At 40.0% G+C, this 11,500-nt stretch overlaps 2 protein-coding genes across 2 annotated transcripts; both read left to right on the top strand.

Annotated features, from left to right (window-relative positions):
* Positions 1-1,519: 1,519 nt before the first annotated feature.
* LOC122084829 lies at positions 1,520-3,341 on the top strand. The gene is made up of 2 exons (XM_042653254.1): positions 1,520-2,867; positions 2,956-3,341. The coding sequence occupies exons 1-2, from the start codon at positions 1,520-1,522 to the stop codon at positions 3,339-3,341; spliced, it is 1,734 nt and encodes a 577-aa protein (XP_042509188.1).
* Positions 3,342-6,513: 3,172 nt separating this feature from the next.
* On the top strand, positions 6,514-8,691 carry LOC122083672 (homeobox-leucine zipper protein HAT4-like). The gene is made up of 4 exons (XM_042651540.1): positions 6,514-6,811; positions 7,272-7,582; positions 7,685-7,764; positions 7,874-8,691. The coding sequence occupies exons 1-4, from the start codon at positions 6,637-6,639 to the stop codon at positions 8,223-8,225; spliced, it is 918 nt and encodes a 305-aa protein (XP_042507474.1). The 5' UTR covers positions 6,514-6,636; the 3' UTR covers positions 8,226-8,691.
* The last annotated feature ends 2,809 nt before the right edge of the window (positions 8,692-11,500 follow it).

Genomic DNA, 11,500 nt, shown 5'->3' with positions numbered 1-11,500 from the left:
CGTGAATCGTAGCCGTAGTCCGGTGCTCCGGTGAGTCCGTGTCTCCGTGACTCCATCTCTCCCGGTGAGTCCGTGGCTCCATCTCTCCCTTCTTTCGTGAGTCGATTTTCCAACCTAGGGAAAACCGAGCTAACGGAGCCATTACCTGAAGGCGGCTGCCGCGGCTCACGATTCACGAATGTTGGCCGCAGCGGATTGACGATGGTTCAGAGTTCAGACTTCAGAGCGGCATCAAAACGAGTGAGCAACAGCGAGCAACAACTGTTGAGATCGGTGTGAAGGTTTTGGTCATTAGTAGGAAGCGGATCCATCGTTCAGCGGATCCACAGTTCCACACTCCACAGTCGGCGTGAAGGTTTTGGCCGTCGTCAGAAGCGGCATCAAAACCAGTGAGCAATAGCTGTTGAGAGCCTGAGACGAGTTGCCGTCCTCAGGAGCCGTGGTTTGAGAGGGTTGCTGTTGAGGTACGCTCTTCGAGCCCTTGTTGTGACTTGTGAGCCTTTCTCTCTGTCTCTACTCTTCTTCTTCCTCTTGTTCTGTAATATAGCATCGAAAGGGTCTGGGCGCCAGGGACCAGGGCTACTATTGTATTGGTTCAGTTGTGCTGGAGTGATTACGAAAGCAAAGATAGATTAGCCAGGGACCAGAGCTACTATTGTATTGGTTCTTACCATGGTTTCAAACAGGAATCAGATCCAATACAGCCGATTCATGCCAAGGAAGCCTAGAATCAATGAATTACAAGATCCGAGACCAGCACCAGCTGACTCTACGGTTCTTGGAATAGAATTCATTGTATTTGAAAGGCTGGTTTTTACTTCTTACCCAGCCAATATCTACTTTCGAATCCCATCAAGGTGTAGTAATCCATTAGACAATACAAAGTAAAGCAAATGGTAACCCGAGGAACAATGTATATTAATCCATTAGGCTGTTATACTCAGTCATTGTCATAATTGCATGGTCTTGCCTTATCTAGGGCAATTGTCCTCTCTCAAATACCTCATGATCGACTGTTGCAGTGAGTAAGATATAATTCTGTTTTCTGATTGATTGGGTATTATAATTATGTTTTTCTGATTACTAATCCGATTTGGCATTTTACATCCCTTTTTTTTTTCATTTACTAATCTATGATTAAATTTTTTTGAAAGGAATTTACTCATCGTTCATTCGTTATACGTTAATTATTCTATTTGTTGAGATTGGAAAGGATGTTTTATTATATTATGTAGGTATTTCAAAGTTGAGCTACCTGAGCTTAAGCAAAATGGTGAGACCTAAGGATAAATTTTGGGAACATGTAGAGCAACGTGGTTTGGGCCGTTTCACATGTAACTATTGTGGACTTAATTATTCCGGGAGTGTTTCACGAGTGAAGGCTCATTTAGCTTGTCAACCTGGACATGATGTTCAAATTTGCACCCAAGTTCCTGAGCACATTCAAGCTGATGCCCTGGCAGAATTTAATTTGAGTAGATCTGCTAAGAAAAGAAGGAGTGATTCTCTTGAAAGTGTAATGGGTTCCACAAGTAGCATACCGTCTATGCCTCATGTTAGGGTTGCACATCAACCCACAATGCTAGAGATGGCTGCTAAGCAAGACAAGAAATCATTGGACATGTTGGTAACTGATTTTTTTGTCAATAATAACATTTCCTTCAATGTTATTCAGACAAATTCTTTTATTGAGATGCTAAGGGGTACATGTGCTTATGGTACAAGTTATGTTGTACCTAGTTATAGCAATCTTCGGACCAGTTTGATTCCTGGAAAAAAAGCGAAAATCATGCAATATGTTAGCAGTATAAAGGCGACATGGGATATCACAGGTTGCACAATTATGTCTGATTCTTGGACTGACATAAAGAAGAGGTCATGGGTTAATGTGATTGCTTACCCTCCTGGGGGTGCTGTGTTTTTGAAATGTATTGAGTGCGGTATAAATAGATTAACTTCCACATTTCTTTTCAATGAAATTTCTGATGTCATTGAAAAAGTTGGACCAAAGAATGTTGTGCAATTTATTTCAGATAATGGTTCTAACTTTTGTTCTTGTGGTGATATGTTGTCTGGAAAATGGCGTCATATATGTAGAACAAATTGTGCTGCTCATGGGATTAATCTGCTTTTGAAAGATATTCACAAAAAAGTTAAATGGGTGAGGGAAGTTATAGAAGATGGAAAACTTGTAGTGGATTATATTCACAGGCACACAGGTATTGTAGCATTGATGAGAAAATTCACCAACAATAGAGATATCAAGCAGCCTTGCAAGACAAGGTTTGGTACTTATTTTTTTATGTTGCAGTCTCTTATTGTTGTTGAGAATGAGCTGAGGCTTTTTGTTGCATCATCTGAGTGGAGAGCCTTTCAATTCAATAGAGCTGAAATGGCAGTGAGAACTGTTGGAATAATTCAATCAGAGACATTTTGGGAGGGGGCAAAGGAAGTTGTTGCTTTCATGGAGCCACTTATTCGTATTCTTCGCCTTGTTGATTCAGATGGTTCTACTGCAGGTTACTTATATGAAGCAACAGAAAGGGCAAAAGAAACATTGAGAAAATTTGTGGAGAAGGATGGAGGGAAGTATTTAGCCATAATGGATTTGTTTCAATTTAGGTTAGAGAAGAACATTATTCATCATGTTCATCTCTTTGGTGCACTTTTGAATCCTTCTATTATGTTTGGCGGTCGACTTGATATTGATGGAACTAAATTTATGAATGCACAAGATTTTATAATGGACATCATGGTTCCTTTAGAGGATCGTGAGCAATTCATGCAAGAAGTCATTGATTATCGCATAAAAAGTCCATTGTTGTTCAATATGACAGGACAGACAATGATGAGAACTAATCATCCAAGTAAGTGACTTAGTTAATTAGTTTATTATTGTATTTTTTTTAATTAAATATAGCATTCTTATATTTGTTTACTTATGTTGATTTGTAGGGATTTGGTGGCAATTTGTTGGTAGTGCATTTCTTGTGCTTCAAAATATTGCTTGTAGAATCTTGAGTCAGCCTTGTAGTTCCTCTCCTTGTGAGCGTAATTGGAGTGCTTGGGATGCAGCACAAACAAAGAAAAGAAATAGATTAGCCCCAGAGATGCTAGAGGATTTGGTGTACATCAGGATGAACTCTATGATGAGGGAGAACTATGAAAGCCAACTACATAAAGATTCAAGGCCTATTGATTTAGATAATCTTGGTGAATTACCTATAGTAGACTTTGAGCTTGAAATGGAGAGGCTTGAGCAGACGTACGAGGAACCTGAACCATCTGACACTGGAGCTGATGGAGGATCTACTTCATGTAGTTTAATGTCTCCTCATTGATCTTTTTCTTTTTTTTTATCATTGATCTTTGGACCTGTTATAATGATACTGAATTCTTTAGACATCTTGGATGATATGGATGGATGGTTTTTTTTTTTTTATATATTTTGGACATGTCTTTTTTAATATGGTGTATTATGTATTAATTTGGAATTTACATTGGATGCTATATTTTGGATGATATATGCATGAATGTTTGATGTTGATGTAGTTTAGAACATTAGATGCAGGTATACAGACAATAATCTCTCAAATTACATGATGATATATTGCCGTTTTTTTGGTTTCGTTTTTTTGAAAACTACACGTTTAATACTCGTACCGTTCGTTTCCGTCCGTTTGACGTTTCCTGTTTTTTTGACCGTTTTTTTGACCGTACCGTTCAACGTTTTTATCCGTTTAAAACACGTACCGTACGTCTCTGTTTTTTTGCCGTTCCCGTTTTAACTAACAATGGCTTGAACATCAGCAGCAATTGCGGCGACAGTGGCGGCAGCGGTGTCTACAATGGCGACAGCAGCGGTGGCAGTTCCAGGATCCCTTTGTTGGAATCTGACTCTCTCTCTCTCTCTCTCTCTCTCTCTCTCTCTCTCTCTCTCTCTCTCTCTCTCTCTCTCTCTCTCTCTCTCTCTCTCTCTCTCTCTCTCTCTCTCTCTCTCTCTCTCTCTCTCTCACCAATGTTGCAAAATGAAAACAACTAGTACTACAGGAACACTACTTCGATTTCAAGTGTAAGAACCAAAACAAATAGAATAAAGAGTGTGGATGAAGTCCTTAACTTGGGATTCTTTATTGAACTTGAGGTGAGGACAGCCGGGACTTGGTGCTGGTGCCGGAGCTAGTGACAGCCCTGGAGCCATTGCATCATAGATCGGCAGCACAGGTGATGAACCTGTCGGCGTCGGTGGTGTTGGTTTTTTGAACCGATGGGTTCTGGGGTCGATAGCCGGTGCTCCTTCTGGCTTCACCGCAGAAGTCTGTTGGAGATTTCTCCGGCGGTTGAAATGGTCTTGAACGGATCGGGGGATTAATAGCCGTTCGATCCCGTGAATGACACCGTCGGGACGGGTCACCACGTTTGGATGGATGATCGCCACGGAATCTACCTTCTTGTCGGAATCCGTACAGGTAAGATGAACATGATCGTGAAAAAAGTGTCTTGTGTTTAGCTGACTTGCCGCCGTCACTTCCGTCGCAACCGCAGTTGCTATCGATTACCAGATAGTACCGCTGCAGTCGACAACAGCGGCGGTGCCAACTACTTTGCTTTCTCCGGCTGGATCAGGTGAATGAATGATTTTTTCCAGCGAGGAGAGAGAGAGAGAGAGAGAGAGTAAAGGTGTTGCAACCGTGCATTGAAAATTTGTTTATCTTATCTCCATCCAATGGTTCAATTCATGGTGATAAATCCTATGGTCAAAATGCCGCTAACATTCCTAATTCCTAGGTACTACGCTAGCACACCTGTCTTTTTCCCTTATTTTAATTATAATTAATTATTTATTTTTTATAAAAGTGAAATAAATTTTACACCAAAATATAGATAGGAAATTTTTCATTCACTCGTAGAAGACTATACAAGAATTCACAAACCTGTATAGGGTTTTCCATCCGATTAAAACCAATATGATACATCTGATCCGATCCCAATTCCGATTCCGATCCCAATCCCGATCCCGATCCCAATCCCGATCCCGATCCCGATCCCGATCCCGATACCTATTTCAAAACCCTTGCTTGTGAGCGTAGTGACAACTAGAGGGCTTTTGTGTAATTTGAGGTGGCGTTGTGGGGGACTACTATCTTGGCTGTGGAGGAAATCTGAGAGAGAGAGAGAGAGAGAGAGAGAGAGAGAGAGAGAGAGAGAGGGGGGAGTCCAATGATTGTGAGAAGTGCGTGTCTGGTCATAGAGGGACAACATGACACGCACGGTCTGTGGCTTTGTGGGACCCACGTGTCACGTCTTTCTATATCCTGTTCGTACGTGTCGGAGCAGGACATGCTTCTTCCACGTGAGTTGGGGGCAGCAACGTTTTTCCTCCTCCTCCTCTTTACCCCCACTCCTCCCATCCCATTTGTGTGTTCTCAGACTCACCTTCCCCACGTGACCACCACTCCCCATTGTCTCTATCTTTTCTTTGTTTCTCCCCCAGGCCCCCCCTCCCCTCCCCTCCCCTCCGCCTTCACTTCTACAAACTTCTATTCGGCCCACAGCTTGGGTCCACCCGTGAATTTGAGCTCTTGAATTATAACCATTAGATTGGTATCAGATCCAATATCACGTCATCCCTACGTAAAGAAAACCAAGATAAAAAGTAGTGACAGTGGAAAGATGACAACAGAAGTCATAACCCCGGGTACCCCATCAGAGCCGTCCAATCAACAGTTGATTTATTTACAAGTCAGAGATTCTTTTAAATAGTGTGGGCCCATAATCAGTATGCCAACAGGAGAATGACATGATGGCTGATGGATTTAAGAATGTAACAATGCGAGCCATGGCTCCATTACCAATTCCCAACTCAGAAGTGGTGGCCCATCCGGGTTTTTGGGTCGGGTTATATGAGGACATTTTGGTCACATTAAATATTTGAATCCCCGAAACCCAATATCTAGATATTATCATAATTAAAGAAAGAGTTAAATTACTCGGGAGAATTTAGAAACGCCAATATTCCTCCCAAGGTAAGATTTTCTATTGCCAAAAAAATAGTAAAAATAAATGGCATTTACGGAAGAGAATTTAAGAAAGGTCATTTAAAGCCCTCTCCACTCACACTCCTAGAGAGAGAAAGAAAGAGTCCCCACTCCCGAGAGACTTGTTTTGGACACTGTTTTTCTGCAACTGCCAAGGCAGTTTTCCATTTTGCGGTTTCGGAGTTTCGGTAACGGACGAAAAAGCATGGAATTTGAACCTATCGAACCAGATATAATGAGAAACTGTTGTTATGGTCAACGGTCAACTTATCCAGAAAGTGAGAATCGTGTGACTGTACTACTGTACAGCAGGAGGTTAACCTGTGATTAACTATGATTGGGTTAAGGTAAAGGGTTCACGAGTACTAGAGAGAGTTATGATTGAGATGATGGTAGGTCCGTCCGCCCCGTGGGTAGGCTCAGCCTGACACAATTCATGATTGACTGAACCATACCACAGCTCTATATAAACCCGCTCCCTTCCCCACTGTAATGAAAAAGCTGAAACCGTTTCCAAGATCTCTCCATTTCCTCACTCTACGACTCCTCCGGGCTCCGTGTGCGGTTTCTTTCTTTAGATTTCAGATCAAGAAAGAAGATGATGGTGGAGAAAGAGAAAGAAGATTTAGCTTTGAGCTTGAGCTTGAGTACAACTGCGGATCATAATCGAAATCCGTTGCAGCTGAATCTCATGCTTTCCTCTGTTTCTTCTTCGACTCCTTCCCCGTTCATGCTTCAGAAGAACTCCTGGAATGAGCCGTTCGCGTCTTCAGGTACTTTTAACTCTTTTTTTTTTTTTTTTTTCAATTTTCTCCTTGAATGCATGTTAGATCTGGTTCGGCACATTTGATTTTTCTCCTTCGTATTCTCTCAATCACACAGATCTCTGGTTCGGCTTTTCTAGTCTTTAATCTTTAATGTTACATGCAAAGAACCGCCTTTGCGTCAAATATTCTACTTTTTTCCTCCTGCCTCCCAAAAGATTCAAATATTCTACTTTCAATCGTTCCTCGCCTTTCCGAGCCGATGCGTTGTCCTCGGCGTACGTTTTTTAATGATCGGAACAATAATCCCCTGTTTTCTTTCTCCCTTTCCTTTGTAATCAGATCTATGTGGCCTAGCCGCCGATGATGCTTCTTTACTAACCAAGTTTCAACTCAATCGTGGAGAGATCTATTCGATATAAACTTGGTTTGGATGTCTTTTAACCTCGTTCTGTTTCTTACTTTCCAGATCGCAACTTAGAGATCTTCAGGGGCGAGACAAGATCGTTCCTTAAAGGAATTGATGTGAACCGATTGCCATCAACCGCGGACTGCGAAGAAGAAGCCGGAGTCTCCTCTCCGAACAGCACGATATCTAGCGTGAGCGGAAAGCGAAGTGAGAGGGATATAAACGGAGAAGAGCTTGAGATTGAAAGAGCCTGTTCGCGTGGAATCAGTGACGAAGAAGACGGCGACGGGTCTAGGAAGAAACTCAGACTTTCCAAGGATCAATCGGCTATTCTTGAAGAAAGTTTCAAAGAACACAACACTCTCAACCCCGTAAGTATAAGATCCTTACGTTCCCCTGTTTAGCAGTATAGCTTCTTCTATTTCAGTATTTGACGTCTTTTAACATTTATTCGATCTATTTGGTTTTCACAGAAGCAAAAGCTGGCGTTGGCGAAGCAACTAAACCTTCGACCTCGACAGGTGGAAGTTTGGTTCCAGAACAGGAGAGCAAGGTGAGATATGTTTTTTGTGATCATAAGTTCAACTTGAGAGTGTTCTTCTCTCTAAGGAAAAAAGAAGAAAGTTTCGAAATTTCTCTTAACCTGTTTATGTAAATTACAGGACGAAGTTGAAGCAGACTGAGGTGGACTGTGAGTTCTTGAAGAGATGCTGTGAGAACTTAACAGAGGAGAACAGGAGGTTACAGAAGGAGGTTCAGGAGCTAAGAGCACTTAAACTATCCCCGCAGTTCTACATGCACATGACCCCACCAACGACCCTCACAATGTGCCCTTCATGCGAGCGCGTCGCCGTCTCATCGACATCCTCTGCATCTGCCGCCGCTGCTGCTGCTGCTGCTGCGGGAGCAACCGCGCCATCGACGCCACTCACCGCTATGCGATTGCTCCGCTCCACCATCCCCATCAACCCACAAGCTTCATCTCCGATCCCTCCGCTCCTCAATCGTAATTAATTTCCAAGGTGAGGAAGGTCATTTCAATCATTAATGATTCCATCCTCAGGTCAGGTGGTTTAGCCGTGGGGGGTTGGGAGTTGGGGATATTGTACGGAGAGGAGGAAGCAGTTTTATTCGCGCACTCGCTCTTTGACTAAGAAAAGAAGATTCTGTTGTTGGGAAAAAGTGGTGTAGTAGGGGTTTGGTAAACTGTTAATTAAGAGTTTATAGCATATGATTATATATACTTATGATTCGGTCGTCCCCTTCTCTAGTCATTCTATGGTTTATTGTCGCTTAGGTTGTTTAGTTGTTCTAATTTATCTGGATGAGAGAGAGAGAGAGGTGGGGTAGGGTAGGGATATGTCAAAGGTCAAAATTTCCGTTGATAATTTGCTGCATTTGTAAAGTTGATCTAATACAATTTTTGTTTTCTAATGCAAAATGTTAAATAATATGTGTTCTGTAATGGTTACTATGATTAGATTAATGGCAACATATCTCGGATTTTAATGATAGGAAATTTAATTATTGCTCATGCATTCTTAAAGGATATTGGTAGCTATTCATATTGATAGGGATTTGGATTTGATCATTTGAATATGGTCATCCTATTGATAAAAAAATTGATACTAGTGTCTAATATGGTGATCTGATTGATACATTTGAATATCCGATACCGTGAGTGATATCCGTTGACTGATGGTCAACTGCTATAGTATTGGATTGACATTAGTATCGGATATCAAGGATACTGATATGTATATACAGTTAATACGAATACCTAAATCCTCTATACAGGTCAGGTCTATATCATCTGAAACCTATATTTTAAGGAAAAGACACGGTATGCTGCTGGGATACTTAGATTTGTGTTATCTTTTTTTTTTCCTCTTTTGGAAAAGTCTCTTATGCCTCTTCCATTCCGGTCCTTCACATTGGATGAATTGTTAACTTCAAAGAAGCTGGCAGCATACTTAACCTCTTCCCTACTTTTTAATAGTTCTATTTTTATTATATTATAGGGTGAAAAAACCTTGTCGGTTTGGTGCATGGCCAATAAGCATAGGTCGGAGCATCTTTAACACACAGGGGGCAATGCGGTCTTTTTGTGTTTGCCCATGTCTAGGCTTTTCCAGCACCAAACTAATAGGATTCTTTTTCTTATATAATAATTTAAAAGTAAAATGTGACTTGTCGAGACTAGGGTTAATTTAATACCCGAGTCACCAAGTTTTATCAAGTGTGAGTCAAGAAACAGTGGTTATGAATTAAAATTTATCTCACTTATGAATTTGAGTAGTAATCAAATACAAAGGGGATTGTCTTATTTAAAAAAACATAAGAATAGAAAAGGATAGTAAGAAAAAGAAGATATATTTTTCATGTAATCATTAGAAGTAAAAAAAGAAAGGGTAAGAGAATGCTATGTCCTCCAGCTACACACCAGTGAGAGTAGCCAATGAGAGGGCACTCGCAAGCATCTTCAGTAGGGTTAGTGTGATCTTTTTGCATCTATTGTGTCTTGACACATTTATAGGAGATGGCATTCTTTCTTCCAAAAGGAAAATAGAGAAAGAGAATACTACAAACATGGAGGCAAGTTAGAGAGGATCTTTTTCTAGCAAACAAACACATGCATATCTTGAAAAATTATTAAAAAAAAATACAATTCTCTCACTCCTTTATTTCCATTTCACTATTTTCCCTCAAACAAACAAGGCCTTTAGATTCTAAATTCTTTACTCCCAACATGTGTATACTAAAAATTGGATCGGAAATCTCATTGTTCGTCCACCTCAGGTGTTGAAACTTAGGGATCAATGATATTTTTGGCTGATCTACACATCTGTGCTTTGAAAATCAACTTAAAGCCTCATGTTTGGGAGATCTGAGGAGCCAAATTTTGGATTTGGGAGGTTAATCACATAAACAGAAGTAAAACTCAATTTTTCCTTTGTTTTAGTTACTTTTTGGCTATGAAAATTGACGTATGTTGTATCTAGGTCATAGACCTACATGTTTGATGGCTCGATTTTGTAATCTTTAAGAAATTCTTGAAGAACATCAAATATCCAAATATTTATAAGTTTAAGTGATAAAATAAAAGAAAAGCAATGATATAATTCATGATAAACAATGTACTGCTCTTGGTAATTCAGATTATTATTGTATGCAAAAAATAAATTAATTTGTTTTCTCATTTTTCTTATAAGGCCACAAAATATTCAATAATTAAATAATAACTTTTTGATGATAGGAATGTCCACCCCATTTTCAAGTAATATTGGTTAAATTTGATTTCTTATTTCATCCAAGTTTGCAACGCGATATTGACATAACTTATAATTTTATATTGATATATGAATTTTTTTTTCCATTTTCTAAATTTTTTATATATTTTTGCGCAATTTATAGGTCAATCAAATTTTTATAAATCAGTTGGGAGAATCGGCTCTGTCCAATTTAAATATGGATTTAGGGGAGTTGATTCAAGTCCCGATCGAGTCTGATATTTAAAACTTTTGGGAAAAATTTTCTTACACCGTAGGTGAAGAAAAAGTACATCCATCTAGGGTCATAAATGCTCTGCCTTTATAGTAAAAAGTTGATAATACCCCTCCCAGCTATTCCCCAATACCCTCTGCACTCCATCCAAACCCCTTAATCAAGGGATGATCATGGGTTAAGGAAAAAAGGCTCTTATAAACTTTGGTATACTATATTATAAAACTGTGGACCGCTTGGTCTATAGCCTTTCTTTTTGTGGTGGGTGGGTCGGGCCATCCATGTCCTATCTACATAACTACGTCTAAGGATGTTAATCGATTCAATTTCAATTAATCAATCTGGATCTAATTCAGTTCAAAGTATGGAAGGAAGAAACTAGATTGAATCCTTTACTAACCGATTCCAATATCCCAAATCAGAACCAATTAATAAAAATTGGCAACTCAAATGATACCCAAATTAGGCAGGATTCAACCTCACCCCTTTTATTGTGACAATTTTTTAGTGTGAAAATTGTTTACAGCCACTGCACTGTGCAGTAAGCATTGGGTGGCTAGGAGCCCCTTAAGGCGTGTATTTAGATGCTCTCGAGCTTCCGATGCTCACCACACCTTACCGCTCACTGCAGAGGATGTGAACTCCAATTTTGATCTCAATAGTCTCTTTCACATTACCCAAACAAAAGAATTTTTGGGGGGGGGGGGTGTTTTAATAAAACAAAGAGTAAATTCTAGACCATTGAATATACAACATGATGGTTCATACTAAAAATTAATCATAAT

The sequence above is a fragment of the Macadamia integrifolia genome, chromosome 7 (assembly GCF_013358625.1).
Source record: "Macadamia integrifolia cultivar HAES 741 chromosome 7, SCU_Mint_v3, whole genome shotgun sequence".
Classification (NCBI taxonomy): Eukaryota; Viridiplantae; Streptophyta; class Magnoliopsida; order Proteales; family Proteaceae; genus Macadamia; species Macadamia integrifolia.
This window is presented reverse-complemented; position numbering and strand designations above follow the sequence as displayed.